This window comes from Tyto alba, unplaced genomic scaffold (genome assembly GCF_018691265.1).
Source record: "Tyto alba isolate M040663 unplaced genomic scaffold, T.alba_DEE_v4.0 Super-Scaffold_1, whole genome shotgun sequence".
Classification (NCBI taxonomy): domain Eukaryota; kingdom Metazoa; phylum Chordata; class Aves; order Strigiformes; family Tytonidae; genus Tyto; species Tyto alba.
In genome coordinates this window covers 33,492,431-33,512,912 of record NW_024881261.1, presented here as the reverse complement: position 1 = coordinate 33,512,912, position 20,482 = coordinate 33,492,431, and the positions used below count along the sequence as shown (strand labels likewise).

At 40.5% G+C, this 20,482-nt stretch overlaps 1 protein-coding gene across 23 annotated transcripts in view; it reads left to right on the top strand.

The window, feature by feature from the left end:
* The window catches only part of ANK3 (ankyrin 3), a 279,582-nt gene that overhangs the window by 243,934 nt on the left and 15,166 nt on the right, over nucleotides 1-20,482 (top strand). For 13 of the 23 annotated variants that reach the window (XM_033004263.2, XM_033004260.2, XM_033004253.2 and 10 more), the window contains 6 exons: nucleotides 812-8,512; nucleotides 9,146-9,220; nucleotides 10,081-10,212; nucleotides 11,263-11,406; nucleotides 14,325-14,412; nucleotides 16,446-16,824. In XM_033004263.2, coding sequence (XP_032860154.1) covers nucleotides 812-8,512; nucleotides 9,146-9,220; nucleotides 10,081-10,212; nucleotides 11,263-11,406; nucleotides 14,325-14,412; nucleotides 16,446-16,824 — 8,519 coding nt within the window. Of the gene's footprint in view, nucleotides 1-811; nucleotides 8,513-9,145; nucleotides 9,221-10,080; nucleotides 10,213-11,262; nucleotides 11,407-13,739; nucleotides 14,413-16,445; nucleotides 16,825-20,482 lie in introns of all 23 variants that reach the window. The other 10 variants (XM_033004248.2, XM_033004250.2, XM_033004246.2 and 7 more) reach the window with 3 other exon arrangements.

The following is a 20,482-nucleotide window of genomic DNA, read 5'->3' as shown; positions in this document are numbered from 1 at the left end:
TCATGTCCAGTTTTACTTTAGTTTTTACCAAACAAAAGGAATATCGCATGAGAAAGAAATGCAAAAATTCCTTTTCTTTATTTTTATTATTTTTTTTTAAATATTGACTCAGAAAAGCTCTTGCTCTTATTGGCTTTGTGAGTGTGAAGCATATCCGAATTGTGCATGGGAGAAACAGATTTGAATTTATTCCAGTTGCTTCACAGTTTGCACATCAGTTGCCTGTCACTTAAAGGAATTTTGGCTTCTGCATGAAATAGTTCTGAGTGGTTTAAAAAAAGATTTTAGCTATATAATGTCATTTTACGCAAGTTTATATTTTGTATAGGTTCAATATCTGAATAGAACAACAACAACAGAAATTATTAGAAGGATAATTCTAATAGTTACGCAAAGCAGAGACATACCTAAACAGGCAAAATAGAACTGTTACGAATATTTCAGAAGTAGCACATCAGAAAGTCAATAGGAAGTAAGAGAAGAAATTTTGTTGTGGCTTTATTTTTACCGTATGGATTCCTTCTTTGTGTTTTCTGTTCTTCATTGTTTGCAGATTTGGTTGCTATGTGCTTTCAGTCTTTAATTTCACGTTGCTTTTTAGTTTGGACTAGTCATCAGTATATGGCTCATTCCTATTTTTTTCTTTCTTTTTTTAAATCTTCTTTTGCCTCCTTCATCCGAACTCATGCAAACAATTGTACTTGCTTTTTGTAATATTACAACGTTTACTGACCAATTTTCTTCTCTGGTCTCTCTGTTTTTCAATCATTTTTGTTGATTTTTATGTTTGATTTTAATTTAACAATTTAAGAAACAGTTGAACGGAGTGCAGGAGCAACAAGATCCCTACCTGCTACTTACTCATACAAGCCATTTTTTCCAACACGGCCCTATCAGTCATGGACAACAGCTCCAATTACGGTGCCTGGGCAAACCAAATCAGGCTTCACTTCCTTATCAAGCTCTTCCTCTAACACTCCTACAGCTTCCCCATTAAAATCAATATGGTCTGTTTCTTCTGCTTCTCCAATCAAATCCACATTAGGAGCTTCCACCACATCTTCAGTTAAATCTGTTAGTGATGTAGCATCTCCGATTAGATCATTTCGGACAATCTCTTCACCAATAAAAACTGTGGTGTCACAGCCTCCATACAATATACAGGTTACTTCAGGCTCTTTCGTCAGAGCTCCCGCAGTCACAGAAGCTGCCAGTCTAAAAGGGCTGGCATCCACTACCACATTCCCCTCTCGGACATCTCCAGTGACTACAGCAGGATCTCTCTTAGAGAGATCATCCATAACCATGACGCCTCCAGCATCTCCCAAATCCAACATTAACATGTACTCTTCAAGTTTGCCACTTAAATCGGTCATCACATCAGCATCTTCACTTTTATCGTCCCCTCTAAAGTCAGTGGTGTCACCTGCTAAGTCAGCAGTTGATGCTGTTTCATCCTCTAAAGTCATGATGGTCTCGTCTCTCTCGTCGCCAGCAAAACATGTAGCTGGGCACACAGATGTACCATTGCTTAATGGATCTGTGTCACCTCTGAAATACCCATCTTCTGCCAACTTAATAAATGGATCCAAAGCTGCAGCTGTTTTTCAAGACAAGATCACTGCAGCTGCACATTCTGCAAGTTGTGCTGCTAATGCAGTTGCTGACACGGCTGAGAGAGTGTTTTCAACAGCTACAACAATGTCATTTTCTCCACTCAGGTCATTTGTGTCTTCAGCACCATCAGCTTTCCAGTCAATGAGAACTCCTCCCGCAGGTGCTTTGTACACAGCCCTTGGGTCAATATCTGCAACTACCTCATCAGTAACTTCATCAACAATAACAGTGCCGGTATATTCTGTAGTCAATGTTTTGTCTGAACCAGCATTAAAGAAGCTCCCAGAGTCGTCTTCACTTACAAAATCAGCTGCTGCGTTACTGTCACCTATTAAAACATTGACTACAGAGGCACGCACACAGCCTCCTTTTAATCGAACTTCATCTCCAATAAAATCATCCTTGTTTCTAGCACCCTCTGCTCTCAAGTTGTCCACACCATCTTCTTTATCCTCCAGTCAGGAGATATTGAAAGATGTTGCTGAAATGAAAGAGGATCTAATAAGAATGACTGCGATATTGCAGACAGATGTCGCAGAGGACAAACCGTTCCAACCTGAGATACCAAAAGAGGGTAGAATTGATGATGAAGAGCCCTTTAAAATTGTTGAGAAAGTGAAAGAGGACTTAGTAAAAGTTAGTGAGATTCTGAAAAAAGATGTGTGTTTAGAAAGTAAAGGGTCTGCTAAAGTATCCAAAAGTGATCAAGGACACCTGTCTGAGGATGACTGGGTAGAGTTCAGTACAGAGGAGATTGATGAAGCAAGACAGCAAGCTTTGACAAGCCCTCCTATATCTGTTCCAGAGAAGGTCCAAATTAAAACTAAAACCATGTCGGAAAAGGATTATAGCTTGTCAAAAGTTATTGATTACTTAGCAAATGATATCGGTAGCAGTTCATTAACAAACATAAAGTACAAGTTTGAAGAGGGGAAAAAAGAAGGTGAAGAGAGACAGAAACGCATTTTAAAACCAGCTATTGCTTTGCAGGAACATAAACTTAAAATGCCTCCAGCCTCCATGAGGCCTTCAACATCAGAAAAGGAGTTATGTAAAATTGCAGATTCCTTTTTTGGAACAGATACTATTTTAGAGTCTCCAGATGACTTTTCTCAACATGATCAAGATAAAAGTCCTTTATCTGACAGTGGCTTTGAAACGAGGAGTGAAAAGACACCTTCTGCCCCACAAAGTGCTGAAAGCACAGGGCCAAAGCCACTTTTCCATGATGTACCCATCCCTCCTGTCATTACAGAAACAAGAACTGAAGTAGTTCATGTTATCCGCAGCTATGAACCATCGTCTGAAGAAATTCCAGAGCAGAAAGCAGAGGAGCTACCAGCCTCAAGACCTACCCCTACGTTTATGGAGCTGGAGCAAAAACCTGCTGGATCTATTAAAGAGAAGGTTAAAGCTTTTCAAATGAAAGCCAGCAGCAGCGAAGATGACGACCATAAGTGTGTCCTTGGTAAAGGTGTCCGAGTAAAGGAAGAAACTCATATCACTACGACAACTAGGATGGTTTATCATAAACCTCCGTGTACTGAAAGCACGTCTGAAAGAATTGAGGAAACAATGTCTGTTCATGACATAATGAAAGCCTTTCAGTCTGGCCGTGACCCTTCCAAAGAACTGGCAGGTCTGTTTGAACATAAATCGTCAGTAACATCCGATGTTAGCAAGTCTGCTGAAACTTCACCCCAACATGCAGAGAAGGACAGCAAAATGAAACCCAAACTGGAGCGAATAATAGAGGTCCATATTGAAAAAGGTAATCAGGCTGAACCTACTGAAGTCATTATTAGAGAAACAAAAAAGCATCCAGAAAAAGAAATGTATGTATATCAGAAAGACTTACCTCGGGGAGATATTAACTTAAAAGAGTTGGAAAAACATGATGCTTTTCCTTGTTCAGATGAACAAGGTCAGCAAGAAGAAGAGGAGCTCACAGCCGAAGAGTCACTTCCTTCTTATCTGGAATCCTCTAGAGTTAACACTCCTGTGTCCCAGGAAGAAGACAGTCGCCCTAGTTCTGCTCAACTCATGTCTGATGACTCTTACAAAACACTGAAGCTTTTGAGTCAGCACTCAATAGAATACCATGATGATGAGTTGTCAGAACTAAGAGGGGAGTCTTACAGGTTTGCTGAGAAAATGCTTCTTTCAGAAAAGCTAGATGTGTCTCATTCTGATACTGAGGAGTCAGTTACTGACCATGCTCTACCCCTTAGTGCAGAGTTACAGGGGTCTGATAAACGATGCAGAGAAAAAGTAGCTACTGCCCCCAAAAAAGAGATTCTCTCCAAAATCTATAAAGATGTGTCTGAAAATGGTATAGGTAAAATATCTAAAGATGATCATTATGATAAAGTGACAGTGTTACACTACACTGGAGATGTTAGTAGTCCAAAACATGCGATGTGGATGCGCTTTACTGAGGACAGATTAGACAGAGGTAGAGAGAAGTTGATATATGAAGACAGGGTGGACAGGACTGTTAAAGAGGCAGAAGAAAAACTGACTGAAGTATCACAGTTTTTTCGAGACAAAACAGAGAAGTTGAATGATGAGCTACAGTCTCCGGAGAAAAAGCAGCATAAAAAAAATGGCAAAGAAATACATTCTAGCCAGAGCTCTGCCAGCAGCAGCCCTGAGAAGGTTCTGCTCTCTGAATTGCCATCGGCTGGTGACGAATGGAGTAAGGTGAAGCAGTATGCACACGATGGGAAATGCTTTCCCAAGGTGGATGAAAGAAAAGCATCCAGTTTGCCCAGCAGTCCTGAAAAAAGGATATTTGTGCAACCTGCAGAGGACTCTAAACAAACTATGGAACACAAAGGAAGTGCTCAGCAGACTGGAGTACCTGAGGTTTCGCAGACTGGATTTCAGCTGAAGCAATCAAAGCTCAGTTCCATTAGGCTAAAATTTGAACAAAGTATAAGTCCAAGGAATAAGGACGTAACTCAAGAAGAAAAAAAGCTGGATGGTCAGTCCAAAATCCCAGTAAAGAAATTGCAAGAAAGTAAGTTACCAGTGTATCAGTTTTATTCCAGAGAGAAACATGCAAAGCAAGTAGAGGTCATTGATGGGAGCACGGCTTTACAGAAAGAGGTGAAAATACAGGAAGATTTTGTTCCAGGTAAAGGGAAAGCCATTGAAGACTTTCGCGCTTCAGACACACAAAACCAAAGAACTGAGATGAGTAAAGGCATGCCAGAATACTTTTCCGAACCACAGGCAAAGGACCTGGCATATGGCTCAGACTCGATAACGAAGGGACACTGGGACAAAAAAATCTATAGGACGTGGGAAAGTCCTGGAACTTCTAATCATAAAACACAAAAAGAAAAACTTTCACATGTGCTGGTTCCGGATACAGTAAAAGAAAACCATGTTGATCATGCTGAAGTTAAAACTGACAAAAAAAGTGAATTTATCACTGTGACAGAGCACAAACTGGCAGCAAATGGAATTCATTCAGAAGAAGTGAAGGAACTGACTGTGAAATCTCCCTCAAAAAGGGTTTTATACAGAGAATTTGTTGTCAGGGAGGGGGAACGTAATGGTGAAGTGGCTGATAAAATATCCAAAAAGAAAGAAGAAATTGCTGTGTCCCATATTCCAGTCAGAATTGTTGAGGAGAAGAGAACCATGCTTGATGGTGTCTATGAACTTTCAGCTAAAGTATCCCAATCGGCTGTGATTAAGGAGAAAGTTGAGAGGCAGATTGATTATGTGGAAGATGAAAAAATAAAGCATTCAGAAATCAGAAAAGTTACCAAGCAGCAGAGCTCGATAGGTCTAAGTCCTCCTGCTGAGGAAATGGAGATATCCCCTAGCAAATCACCAGATTCTTTAGAGTGTAGTCCAGGAAAGGAATTTCCTTCAAGTGAGCTAGTTGACCCCGGTGCCAATGATTACTTGGATAAAGTTGCACCGCTAGTAAGCACTGAGGGAGTAAAAGAAATTAAGACCTTACCTGTTTATGTCAGTTTTGTTCAAGTAGGAAAGCAATATGAGAAAGAGGTGCAACAAGGAAATATTAAAAAAATTGTCAGCCAGGAGAGTAAGACAGTACAAGAGACAAGGGGGACATTTTACACAGCTAGACAGCAAAAACAACCTCCTTCTCCACAAGGTAGTCCAGAAGATGACACACTAGAACAAGTGTCCTTTATAGATAGCTCTGGTAAAAGCCCTTTAACACCAGAAACACCGAGTTCAGAGGAAGTGAGTTATGAGTTTACGTCTAAAACACCTGACTCACTAATAGCTTATATCCCAGGCAAACCCAGTCCTATACCTGAGGTATCTGAGGAATCAGAGGAGGAAGCAGAGGCTAAGTCAACATCTGTAAAACAGGCAGAGGTAGAGGAACCACAGATTGACAAAGCAATACCTAATCATATAAATAAGGACTCTAACAAAAGACCCAAAGGTAACAGAGTTGCCTACATCGAATTCCCTCCTCCTCCACCACTGGATGCAGATCAAGGCGAGTCAGAAAAGAAGCCTCATTATTCCACTGAGAGTGAAATGGAGATGACAGAAGTGAACTTGCAAGATGAACATGACAAATGCCAGCTGGCTGAACCTGTCATAAGAGTACAGCCGCCATCTCCTGTGCCACCGGGAGCGGATGTTAGTGACTCCAGTGATGATGAATCTCTCTATCAACCTGTTCCACTTAAAAAGTATACGTTCAAACTGAAAGAACTGGAAGATGACCAGAAAGAAACCTCGAAACCCAGAGCCCCTGAAAAGATTGAGAAACAGAAAGAGTTAGGACATCCCACTTCTGGGAAACCTAATGAGTTTGACATTGGGCTTGATTCACCCCAGAATGATGTAGTACAAAATGGGAGTAACAATGACCAGTCTGTCACAGAGTGTTCCATAGCAACCACTGCAGAATTCTCCCATGATACCGATGCGACAGAAATTGACTCTCTTGACGGTTATGATTTGCAAGATGAAGATGATGGTTTAACTGAGAGTGATTCTAAACTTGCAGGTCCAGCAGTTGAAACCAAAAAGGACGTATGGACTACAGAAGGCATTCTAAAGCAGACTGATCGCTGCTTTAGCCAGAGTAAGCTTGAAGTAATTGAGGAGGAAGGCAAGGTAGGCCCTGAAGAAGACAAGACACCTTCGAAGGGTCCAGCTTCTGAAAAAGCCGGAGATAAGAGCGAACCGAAGTCAGGGGCACAGTTTTTCACTTTGGAAGGCAGACACCCTGACAGGACTGTATTTCCTGATACCTATTTCAGTTACAAAGTAGATGAAGAATTTGCAACACCTTTCAAAACGGTGGCCACCAAGAGTCTAGATTTTGATCCGTGGTCCAATAACCGAGGTGACGATGAAGTGTTTGAGACTAAATCAAGGGATGATGAGGCTAAGCCATTTGGTCTGGCAGTGGAAGACAGATCTCAAGCAACAACACCTGATACAACTCCAGCCAGAACTCCAACAGATGAAAGTACGCCAACTAGCGAGCCCAACCCCTTCCCATTTCACGAAGGGAAGATGTTTGAGATGACTCGCAGTGGCGCAATTGACATGAGCAAGAGGGATTTTGTTGAAGAAAGACTCCAATTTTTTCAGATTGGTGAGCATACTTCTGAAGGGAAGTCAGGGGACAAGGGGGAAGGGGATAAAAGTACAGTCACTGCCATCACACAGCCACAGGCAGGGGACAACACTGTAGAAACAAACCTAGAGAGACCAGTAGAAACAACAGCAGTTGAACATAAGCCCATCATCCAGGCCAGTGGAGATTGCATGGAACAAACACTTGGTAGTAACTCACTGGAAAAATCATCGGCAGCGGTAAACGCTTCTAAAGTCGATCCCAAATTGCGCACACCAATTAAAATGGGAATTTCTGCTTCCACCATGACGCTGAAGAAAGATGGCCCTGGCGAAGTGACAGATAAGATAGAAGCTGTGATGCCAAGTGGTCAGGGCTTAGAAAATGAAACTGTAGCAGTGATTGCGAGTTCAGCTTCTAGCCAGACAAGCTGTAGGCAAACAGAAAACACTGAGTTTCCAAAAGATAATTTTAATAACAACAACAATTTGGATTCATCTGCTGTCCCTACAGATGATATTACCTGTAATGTAGTGCTAAAAGAACATTTGGAACCGAAATGTTCCCTCCAGAAAGCTAATCAAGCGAAAAGCACTTCAGGAAAAGGTACAGGGACAACACAAGGACACAGAGTAAGAGATAAGCAAAAACCACACGGAGAGCAGCAAAAGTCAACAGAGTTGGTAGGGGCTAGAGGAAAATCAAAGCTTCCTGTAAAGGCCAGCTCAGTAAAAGAAGTCTTTTCACAAAATAAACTCCAAGGCAATACAGGGAGTAAAGTGAGAGGGGCTAGTAAGCCTGACAAAGCAAAACAAAGTAATTCTTCTCCCTGTCTAGAAGCAAGGTCTAGGATTCCTGTAAAAAATACACATAGGAGTAATCTAGCTAGAAGAACTCCAGCCCTGCCAAAACAAGAGCAGGTAGAGAAAGAAAAAACAAAACAGCTTCCTTCTAAATTACCAGTAAAGGTAAGATCTACCTCCGTCACCATGACAACAGTTAAAGTGAGGAAAAGTCAGCTTAGGGAGGTATGTAAACATTCTATTGAATATTTTAAGGGAATTAGTGGTGAGACATTAAAGCTTGTGGATCGTCTATCTGATGAAGAGAAAAAGATGCAGTCAGAGGTCTCTGATGATGAAGAAGACAGTACATCAAGGAACACATCCTTATCAGAAGCTACTCAAGTTTACCAGCCTTCCATTACATCGAAGTCTACTAGAGACATGAGAACAGAGGCAGCATCTATAAAATCAAAGATTGAAAAGGCCGACAGTGAGAGGAGGAGGAGTAAGAGGACTGGTGAGAATGAAGGCAGTCAGGTTTCTGGAGCTCTCATGGCTCACCTCGTGGAGATCAAGCCTAGTTTGTAAAACTTTCAACTTGTTGATGCTAGTGCATGAACTGTTGTGATTGCCTGTGGAGTGACTTAACTGTAGTTTTCATTCTGTCATTGTCATCTGTATGTGCTGTCTTATACTCTTATTTCTTCCTTCAAACAAATCCTGTACTGTAGAAAGCTAGTGAAGCATGCCAAAGACATTCATGTAACTCAAAATTTGATGTAATTCAGAAATTGAAAGATTTCTTTTGTGACAGCGAATTTATTCTGTCAGAGAAAATAGATGATAATCTGGCCTTGGTGGTTTCCACCAGTAATTGAACAACTTGTGTACAGTCTAACAGCTAGATTGTCAGCATGTTTGGTTTCATTACACGACATTATGTAGTTTGGCATTTGGCTTTACACAGGTGAAAATCTAAAAGCTGTGAAAAAAATTTGCTTTGTAGGATATTAGGACACACAACCATTCTAATAAACAATATAAGCACCGGTAACTTAGTCAAATTAAAGCTATTATTTATAATAAACTATTGTCCAGTATTGTGGTTTTCTGTGCAAAACCTTTTTAATCAAGAAATTGTAAATCACAGGTCCACAGAGTCCATGTGAACGGACAGATATAAGGATGGCAATTGTAGCTGATCACCTAGGACTTAGCTGGACAGGTAAGCTATTCTAATATTGAAATTAGTTTTCTCTATTACATTTTCAGGTAGTCTTTTACCAAAAGCCACAGCAAGGCTGCGTCAGGCTCTCCTGAATTCACGGTGATCCCAGCCTCCCAAAACATGCAACACATTTCTGGGCAAAGATGCCTAATAGGAAATTATCCCTCTTGCAATAAATCAAACAGAAACTCATAGGGAAAATAGCTGAAATGGCTCTCTTCTCAAGACGTTCACCCACGGAGATGAGAGGCTCGAGGTACTGGGGCTCAGGGCTGCCTCTGTGTCTGGAGAGCCATTTCCCCAAAGCCTTGGAGGTTGCGGGGAGTCCAGCAGTGCCCCAGCAAGCCGGTGTCGTGCGTGAGGTTGCCGAAGTGTGTGCCCGCCGCACCTCCGTGCCTTGATGCGCAAAGCTGGCCCTTCGCGGGCCTGCAGCCGCAGCAGCCAGCTCGCCCGGGGCGTAGGTGACGACAGCACTGGTGCTGAGCTGCACAGTGAGCTCAGAAAGAAGTGACAGTCACCAGAAAAAAACACATTTTATAAATCAGTGGTGATGAGGTAGTCTCCACGGAGGCTTTTTTCACCATGTTCAAGTGGCTCAGTGAGTGTAAATACGATAACAGCTCACAGCAATGATTGAAATTCAAAATTATGTCTGTTTTAGGAAATTAAAGGATGCATCTATAATGCCATGTTCATCATTATCTGTAAAGTTTGTGTCAGGCAGTTCTGTTGACATCTGTGTGATCTAAGAATGATAATATTTTTAAGCCTGACAGGATGATTGAGGGGTTTGTGCTTTGTTTGGTGTTTTTGTTGTTGTTTTCTTTTCTTCCTTGCTTTTTTTTTTGTCTTTATAGAACTGGCAAGAGAACTGAATTTTTCTGTGGATGAAATAAATCAAATCCGAGTAGAAAACCCAAATTCTCTTATTGCTCAAAGCTTCATGTTGCTAAAAAAATGGGTTACCAGAGATGGGAAAAATGCTACAAGTAAGTTCAAGTAGTTATTTTTGTTGTTTATGTTATAGCCAATTTCATCTGTTGCCTGATCTAAATAGGTTAAACTGAAGAAATCCTTATGAATGTCTTTTGCAAACCACCAATGAAAAAAAAAAAAATTTCAGTTATATTTTTACCAGAAGTCAGAAACATGCCTCATTTATTCAGTACATATGCAGAAGGAAATAATTTGTTCTCCACATCCATAGTTGATGGGAGAAGTAAAGAACTTAAATTCCAGTAAAGAAAATATTAGGGACAACTTTCCAATAGCAAGGAGCGTGAAACACAGAAGTAGGCTGCCTGGAAAAGGTGGGTAGTATTGCAGGTCAAAAGAAAAGACTAAGCCTCCTTCTGTGAGGAGCGATGGAAACACTGGTTCTATGCTGATTCTGCTGGTTTTATCCGTGCATTTCACTGTAATTGCTCAAATAGAAAGAATGGTTTTGATTTTTGTGTTAGGTCAATGGTGTTCATTACCATTCTCTAATCCACACACTCCTACACAGTATTTGAGTCTACTTTGATCTCTTTCACCGTACGAGTAATTTCCAGTATTACTGTGTTCTCACAACAAGGTTACTGTAAATGAGAATTCACAAGGTACTGCACGAATAGCCTTACATGCATTATTACTTACACGGCTACCTATTCTGTTGTTCCCTGAAACAGAATGGTAAAAGGATTTTTACACTCCTTTTACGCTCCAGTAAAAGGATATTTTGTTTCAGTAGTAAGCAAATACATTCTTTAAGAACTCTCTGACCTTATTATTTGTGCCTTTTGTGTTGTAATATAATTATACTTGGGGGGTGGGGAGGGAAGAGGGGAGGGAAGACTCTTAATAGATGTATATTTTGAATAAGTAGGCAGCAGAATGACTACTTAGAGAAATGATGGGGTTTGCTAGAACCAAAGGCACTGGGACAGAAACATATACCAGCAATTTATAATTAATGCAGTGTGAATGAAACTGAGAAAGATAATTACACAGTTCTGCAATGCTGAACTTTTTTCTGACATGTCTTATTTGTTTTTCAGCTGATGCCTTAACTTCTGTATTGACAAAAATTAATCGAATAGATATCGTGACCCTGTTGGAAGGACCAATATTTGATTATGGAAATATTTCAGGCACCAGAAGTTTTGCAGATGAAAATAACGTTTTTCATGATCCCATTGATGGTAATTGAATTCTATGGTCATATTTAGTTCAGTGACGTGTCCAATAAAACAATAATGTTGTATAAACTAGACTTTAAAAAAAGACAGTAAGTTCTACAGAAATAATTGTTTTTAATGAGAAAGGGTTTTCCTCTCCTTTACACTCATGGTATGACATGTAGGTTGCACATTAATATCTCAAAGAATAAGCCCAGGATCCCACAAATATTTACCTGGGTAGGTTGTTCCCACCAGCCTCAGTGTCAGTTGACAAGACCTGAATGTTTTTCTCCTGCAGTAGTTGTGCTTTGAGGCTTGCCCATGTGTATTTTTAATGTACTTGGTATTGCAAGCTTTCAAAATTACTTGGAAATGTATCTATCCCTTGGCTTCCTGTCTAGATAAGCAACAGTAAGAATTCTTCAAAGAAAAAAATAGAGGGAAGAACAAAGGGGGGAAAGAAGTGCTTGCGTAGAGTAAATTAATGTGCAGTTAACTGCCAAGCCTCTTTGAGACAAGTGAACTTCCATTACTTTATGATTTTCACTTGAACATTTCTACAATGGCAGTAGAAAAATAAGAAAATGTTTTATTAGTGCACGAGAAAATACCTTTTTCAGTCTACTAATGGGTAAAGGTGTGTAATAATTTTTACATGGAAGCTGTACCAACTGAGAACAGAATTGTACAGGTTAATTTTGAGCCAGATTAAAAGGATAAATGAAGTTCTGCTTGTAAATCAGAACTGCCATAGGTGTAGTTGCTGTTTATCAGGATGTTAAAGATGCTAAATATTGGGTTTTCTTCTTTTAAATGTTATTTAACAGACACCAGGTTACTACAATCTTTACTTTGATTTTTGTCATATGTATTATAAACAGCTCCTTAAATAAGATTTTTCTTTTGTAAGTCACATTTCCTTTGGGTTTTGTAATTCGTTAAGTACGTATTGTGTTTTCTCTGTATTTTAGTAGGATGGTTTTTTCCTCAGTGCACATAAGCTCAGTGTGCCTCCATTACTGAGCAAGCGTTGCTGGTCATCGAATCATTGCATTACAGAAATAATTTTCTGTTGACATTTTAAGAAAGTTGCTCTTGAAATGTTGCTTGCACCTTTTAACAGTAGCATCAATGTCTATGAAAAAAATACGCTTCCCTGCAGTTGCTTTCTGTCTCTCCTCTCCTCTGAACCTTCCTCAAGCTTCCTTTCCTCACCAAGACCAGACCGCCTTTGCCTTTCTCTCAGCTGCTTCAGGAAACAAAAAACCAAGCCCTGTTAATGCACCTCCTTTTGCAGGCAGCACAATGTCAAGTTAACCCCACGGCATGTATTTTTTTCCTTTCGTAGGTTACCTAACGTATTATTTGCTGGAATGCAAACTTCAGATTTTGTTGTCACTTTTATGTGTATATTCAGTTTAATCCTTTTGTACAATTTTCTCATGCTTTCATCAATTTTTCTTTTCTTTTTTTCTCTTTATTTGATCAGTGTATCTGATTGTACCCATGTCACCAAGATCACCTCACTCTCCAGGATCACCAAGATCTCCTTACTCACCACAGTCCTCTCACCTGTATAACTTTACTGTACCTGAAATATTCATATAGCTCTCCCTTGTTGTGTTTGTGTTCTCCTATCCCTTTGTTAACTTCCTTTTTTTAGTTTTTATCCTGCTGTGTGTTTAGGTCTGCTATTCTTTAGTATCCTCATTAGGATCAATTTCTGTTCCTCATTCTTTAACTATTTCATTCCTGTGGCTTTATGGTTAAATTGGAGATACATATTAGTAACATTATATTGCTGGTATTGTGTATTTTTATATAAAAGTATATTAAAAATGTGGACTCGCTTTAGAAATAATACCTACTGACAAAAAAAGTGGCTGTCCTATGTTATGATCTACTTCTGTCTTTAAAATACATTTATTAAACTTCCAAATTAAAAAAAAAAAAAAAAGGTGAGAAAGATTTACACAGTACGGCTGCAGGAGATTGTATTGGATATAAAGGGACAACCACCCTCGTCCACATTTGATCTATTGCATGCTCATAAGACAATCTGCTATAGCTTGAAACTGTTAAAATGGCTGCAAAAACAATTGCTGAGAACTTTGCAGACTGTTTACAAACTAGTCAGAAGTACTGGCTTCCCTGTACTATTCATTGGCAGCACTCATTTTTTGTGCCATCTATTTAGGACAAAGTAAAGCAATCTATCAGAAATGCATTTGTTCTTCTACACCTGCACCTCCTCATACGTTTCATACTTTATGTAACTCATGAATCACTTGACATTTGCTTATTTGTTGCTCCATGCTTCATCCCAGTCAGTCCAAATGTGCTGTCTTCCTTAGGTTATCCCGCCATTCAAGTGGAACTGGAAACTCCCACTGGGTTGCGCTTCGTGCCACCCACCCCTTTCCATCAGGACGATTTCTTTAGCGACACCTCTAGCCTAGAGTCACCCCTTAGAACTCCCAGTAGACTGAGTGACGTGTTAGTGACCTCCCAGGGACACGTAGATGGTACAGCAGCAGCACCGCCAGTGGTGACTGAAGAAGACACTTCACTGGACGACAGCAAACTCGATTTCCCAGTGCCTAGAGAAGGAACACCTAAGGATATTTCCGTAGGCGAGAGCCAGTTGGAGGAAGTGGACCTTAAGGATTTTCCGCGGTATCTTGGTAGTTATGGCGGGATATCAAAAGATGCTAAACAAAGGCAGAGTGAAGAGACTAGTAAAACAGGAGTAAGGACTGAACAGCCTGAGAGAGAAAAGTCTGGTACTGATGAGGAGATGACGGAAGAAAAGCTTAAATCTCTGTTTGAGGACATTCATCTGGAAGAAGGAGCTGAGTTTGAGGAGATGACGGAAGAGAGAGTATGGTCAATTCTTAAAGGTGTTCAACAAGCAGAACACGAAATGTCTTCAATTACAGGTTGGCAGCCTGACTCGTCAAGTGTCACTGAGCCACCGACATCGGGACGCAGAATAGGTGGTAGCCTGCTAGATCGCTTGGATGATAGGTGAGCAACTTTGTTTAAGAGTATGTGTGTGTGTAAGCAAGCCTTTCCATGCTGCTTTTACCTCTAGGAGCAGTGCTGAGGCTGCTGTTCTACTATTCTATGATAATATGTATATATGCATGCATATATATACATATATATTTTTTTAAAAAAGAAAAAGTAATAGTTAACTCAATTTGACCTTAGACATATTTGTCTTTAAAACTGTATATTTACTAGGTTTCATTCTTATCATAGGTATTTCAGAAGTAGTTCACATTACGTTTAGTGGATAATATTACTTTCCATGTTCTGTATCTTGTGTATTTTGATTTTTAATTGGTGTAAGTGATGCACAGATATAACTGGAATCAACGACTATAAAACGTACATTATCTGAAACCAGGATACTACATAACCCTTATTTCTTGAGCATCTTTTTATCAGTCATTCTTTTCATTGCATCTCTTTGTCTTCCCTCAGATAACTGTTACTGTTTCCATAAGCCAATTTTTAAATTGTCACTTTTTATAACACTTACTTCAAGCATGTTATGTCATGCTGATTTACTAAACTTTTAAAGAGATGAGTTATGAGGCCTAGAAGGTGAGACTGGTGATACCAAATCCGTCCAGTCCCATGTGTTGTCTCCCAGCGGTGACTGCAGAGGATGCTCAGGGAAGGAGGAAAGTGGACGTATATGCTGTTTTCCTCCAGTACTCGCCCAAGCGCCACTCGCTTTTGGTATAATGGCCTGCTGAGATAGATGCTTTCTACGTATTTATCCTCAGTGCGTTTCTCTTGCGTGAGCTTTTGTCAGCCTCCCTTTGGACCTACTTAAGCTTTCGACACTCACAAAATGCGTTGCCGTGCTCAGTCTCCTGGTACCCACTGGGTAAGAGCTCCTGCCTGCCTTTGTTTTCAACATGGCTCCCATGATTACTAATTGAAGGAGCCGGGTCTGCATGAGCTGTAAATCAGCAGAGAATGATTATCTGCAGAGAGATCATTTGTCTGTCGGCAGTTTACATCCTTTGCAGCTTTGACTCAGGATGTTTTAAGGTTCTAGGTAGCATCAGATACTCTCTTATTGAATCCAGTGGGGATTCGGCCATTGATTTCAGCAAACTGATTGTCTTTCAGGACTGTAAAGCACTTGCTCTACTACTGATGAGATGCCTGTTGTTAAGCAAGCATTGTTATTCTGCATTTTATATTGTGTTAAATTAGTAAAATAGATCACTTCTAGAAGGTAAAGTGCTTCCTTAAGAAGATAACATATCCATTTCAAACTAGATGATTTCAATTTTCTATATTTTATAAGAGACTTGCCAGCAAATAGCTATAGTATTTTCATGTGTACAGACACAGTGCTTATCTGAAAGCAAGCAAAAATGCGGAAGAGAAGAAAACCATGCATAAGAAGTGCAGGTTAAACCTGCCTGTAGGTAATCTGAGGCAAAATTTTGGTTAACTTTCTGCCTTGTAGTAACCCTCCTTGCCTTTGGCTTTGTGTATTTGTGTATTGAAACTCTGCACTGTCTAAGGATTTATTTTCAGATACCAATATTTTTTAAAAAGCATGACTTATCTGGAGAGCAGATATTGTAGTTTCAGAGAAAAATAACATAAACTCTTTGGTCATTACTGGCAATTGCACAGGAGCAGATACTTTTATCACGTCCTTGGTTAGAGAGCATGTTAAAGAATTAGTGCCTCAGGGATTTATCTCATGATTATACAACGGAAATGGTAGGTTTTGTGTATTTTAATTTCTCTTTTTCCTTCTGCCCTGCCAAGTGGAAAGGGATTAACATAAACCTTTCAGCCTTGTTTCCAGTGTTTACCATATTATCGTTGCTTCTGAAAAGATGCCGTGATGCAGAAGACAAGGCTATTAAATAGATTGATATTTGCAAGCTGAATTTAAAATTTTACTTTTCTCTGTTTGAAGCGTATGTGCTAAGAATGAAGGCTCAGTAAGAGGCTCCAGTGCTTTGTCCTTCTGGGTATGATTTAAGCACTGAACAGCTGTCTATTTTTTTTTCTCGTAGTTCGGACCAATGTAGAGATTCTCTTACCTCATATGTCAAAGGAGAAGCAGGGAAGCCAGAAACAAATGGAAGCCTATCTGAATCCACAGCAGAGGCGAAAACTAAATCCTACGTCCAGGAATCTTTAAATGATGTGGGAAAACAGAGTGACAAAGAAACCCTGAAAACAAAGCCCCAGATTTCAACTGGTACTGATGAGCAAACGTTACCATCAACAGTATATCAGAAATCTTTGGAAGAGGCTAGCAAGCCAACAACAGAAGGCAACAAAACATCTGTGCCTGTCAGTGTGAAGAAGATGAGCTGGAGTACTTCTGAGGATGGCAAGCCAAGAACAAGCATCCAAGAGGAGGAGGGAGCAGTAATGTCTGAACAGAAGGTACAGTATGTCCTGTAATAATTAACTGTGTGAGGAGTCCCTATTGCTTGACATACTGCTTGGCATAATTTAATTTTTTGTAAGACTTGTAATGTTGTTTGTGACAGGGTTGGCTTTTTTTTTTTTTTTTTAAATCCTTCTTTATGCCTTTTCTATTTATTGCTAAATTAAGAAAATGGAAGTTGGTGGAAATTTATATTCTGTGGTGTGAATAGAAGGAGGTGGAGTCGGGGCAGGCAGAGGAGCCAAGCAGGGCTGCAGAACCCTCTGCCTGACTGGCCCCAAGCCCTGGCAGAGGTGAGAGCAGCTTCAGGGACCACCGTCCCACCTCGGTGGGGAGCAGGGCCCTTCCCTGCCCTGACGTGCCACCTGTGCAAACAGTGCCAAGCAGCTCAGCTGTCCTCCATCTGTTTCCAGTAAGGTGATGCCACTGGTTTCCACTCTTTTTGTGACACTGAAGTGAGCAAAGAGATACGGGGACTCTTTGGCCACTTTCCCGTTCTTTGTACCTAACACTCTCTGCATTTTTTACTCTAATTTGCAGAAAAATTAATTTTGGGTGATATTTAATCTCCTCCTTCTGTTTTTTGTTTCACGGCCTCGTTCATCCCAGTTACAAAGCTCATCCAGCATCAAAAGATTTTCAAATGTGCAAAGCACTTTTACAGGCGATGGTTCTTTCTTCTTAAAACACTACAGAGGGGCTCCCCTTTGTTTCTACCCTGCTCGGCTTGCACATCCTTAACTGCAGAACCTCAGTTATAAGTTGCTTTCTGACGATGAAGACTTTTAATAGCTTTGTCAGTTGCTTGTATTTATTTCCCAGAAGCTTAAAAGTGAAGTTGATTCAAAGAATGGCTTATAGCCCCGTAGCTGCGTGCACCTCGCACCCCAGCAGTGGGAGGGTTGCCACAGAACAGACCACAGGGCTGGCAGGGAACCAGGCTGAAAAAGGGAATTGCAGTTTCTTCTACATTCCTCTCTCTGCTGATATTATCTTTTCCTGGGCATAATACAGGAGGAGATTATAACTTCTGGAAGCGAGGTATTTCAGTGGAATTGCTTCTACATGATATAGCTGCTTTTTTTTTTTTTTTTTATTGTAGCATAATAAAAATGTTGGCTGTGGTGGGCTGCAATAAATCATTCAGGTTTAAATTAGTTCATTTTAAACTGTTCTTTCGATTATACAACCAAGAGTTCTTTTATTAGATGGTAACATAATCAGTCTCAGCAGTTATGCAGCATATGATTGTTATTATCTTGTTATTAGTTCGTGACACAGTTGAAGCAGTGATCTTTCCTAATGTTCACTAATTACTGGAATACTTTAAAAAAGAAAGAGCCTTCTGCAAAGGCAGGTAAAAGCAGTGGCAGTTTCTTTAGTGTTGGTAGGCTTTGGGGCAGACCTCGGGCTGATATTATTATGCTCAGTTTAATCGCAGGGACAAGCGTAGATGCACACTGTAACATGCAGAGGGTGTGCAGCAGTGCTGCGCTTCGCCCTCTGGATTCCCATCAGCGAGAAGACAAATTGTCATCCACTTTCGTGTGCTCTTTACTTTCTGATATCCCATCGGGATTGGGAAGAACAAGCCTGTGCTTTTCTTATGTGTGCTTTTAGCACTACTTTTGCTTTATTGGTAAAGGTTGATAATCTTATCTTCTGAATAAGAAGTCTTTTTATAGACATGATCTTTGAATAAATTGGTATCAGAAAATAATGTCATTTCTAAACATGGGTCCCTCACAAAGCCTGAATGGGTAACAAACTAGTGTTTGTTAGAATGACAATTGCTTCTCATACCTTCTTAATGTCTCTTCGAGAATATCTTCCAAACAAATTTGAAGTCAGTAGTTTAATTTCTAACACAGTCCAATTCGTGGTGAGACGTTTCATGTGCTGTCATGAAAACAGAGAATTTCAAGCACAGTCTTCCTGCAAGGTTTTCTTCAGAAATGCTCTGTAAAGAGAAAAGTATGAAAGAAACAGATTTATTTCTGTTGAAAGAAAGAGGGAACAAAATAAAATTACTTCCCCAAGTAAGAGATATTTTCTGCGACCCATGGGGGAAGAGCTAAGAAGCAATACTCATCCACCTGCAGGGTGAGGGCTGCGTCAGTGTTTTGGCACACAATTTGCAACAAGAGATAAACTCGGATGATTGATATCGGGCTGCTGCCTGGTGACGTGGATGAAACAAATTGTTGGCCTCATCCCAAGTCCACATAAATGCTCAAAAGTTTACAAAAGCAGTGCAATGACAGTGTAGGCCATATAATTCTCTACAAATGCTCAAGCATCTGATTCCAGTGATCTTTTTAAATGAGAGGAACACAGCTCTGTTATCCCAAAGAGGTTGATGTCCCCTGTGTGATCAAGGTGACTCCCAGTGTCAAAATTCTATCACAAAGAAACCACTTGAAGCTGTTTATTAAAAACAACTTTTCCTCCAAAACCTTTGTGCCCTCTGGGAATCTTCTGCTTCTTGGTGCTTCTTCAGGATAGGGTTGAATTATAATTTTGTCGTATATAGATTTGGCTAGTGTCAGAGGACAGCAGCAGACTCTACACGCAGATCAATACTGTCATCCTGCCCGAACTGCTTTTTGTTATATAGTCCTTTTTCTCCTCCACCCACCTATGCCTACTCTTATTTTATGCGTAATTTCTGAGAAATGCTTCTTGTTTGGGATGTCTTGTGCCAGATTCAGAAAGAGAAACAGAAATGCAGTTAGCAGCATCCACTATTCATGACTTCAATATCAGGGGCTCTCATTGAGTAATTATAGAGACAATTTTCAAATTTCTCTGTTCAGGAAAATGTTGGTTTAGCCAAATGTCCTGTGAGAAGGGCCTCTGCCCTGTGTCTGTCACACACATAGGTATGAAGCCCTCTGGCAGGCCTGTGCACACAGAGCTGCTGAGCCCCAAGGCTAAGGAGCTCCTTGGGTTTTGGAGGGGACGACTCTGGGGCTGTCAGAGGGCACCAGGACGGCGCAGACACCTGCGTGTCGCTGTGGTACCTCCTGGCACCAGGCTGAGACCAGCATCAGGTTGTTTCCCCTCACCCGGAGCTGAGATCTTCCAGTTCCCTTCTTAAAAAAATGCAGAATGATTGTACTTCACACTACAGTTTTGCTACTTAAATGCAGATAAATACCAAGTAGGAAAGCCATTTACATGGAGAAGTTCTTCAAAATGCTTATTTGTAATCTGTGTGGAGGTGCTCGACTGAATATTTCTGTATGACTCCTTTCTTTATGAGAGAATTCACTTCCCATACCTTGTGAATCCATATAATTTTTTTGAAACATTAATTTTTTGAGGAGAAAAAAGAAAAGAGTTATGACAAGGGGTTTTTGTACATAAAATTTTTAACAGCTACTCAGGCTGAGAGTTGGGGTAGTTCAGCATGGAGAAGAAGAGGCTCCAGGGAGATCTTATAGCAGCCTTCCAGTGCTTAAAGCGGGGGACAGGAAAGGTGGGGAGGGACTCTTTATCAGGGGGTGTGGGGATAAAATGAGGGGTAACAGTTTTAAACTGGAAAATGGTGGATTCAGATTAGATGTGAGGAAGAAATTCTCTCCTGTGCAGGGGGTGAGACACTGGCCCAGGGTGCCCAGAGCAGCTGTGGCTGCCCCCTCCCTGGAAGGG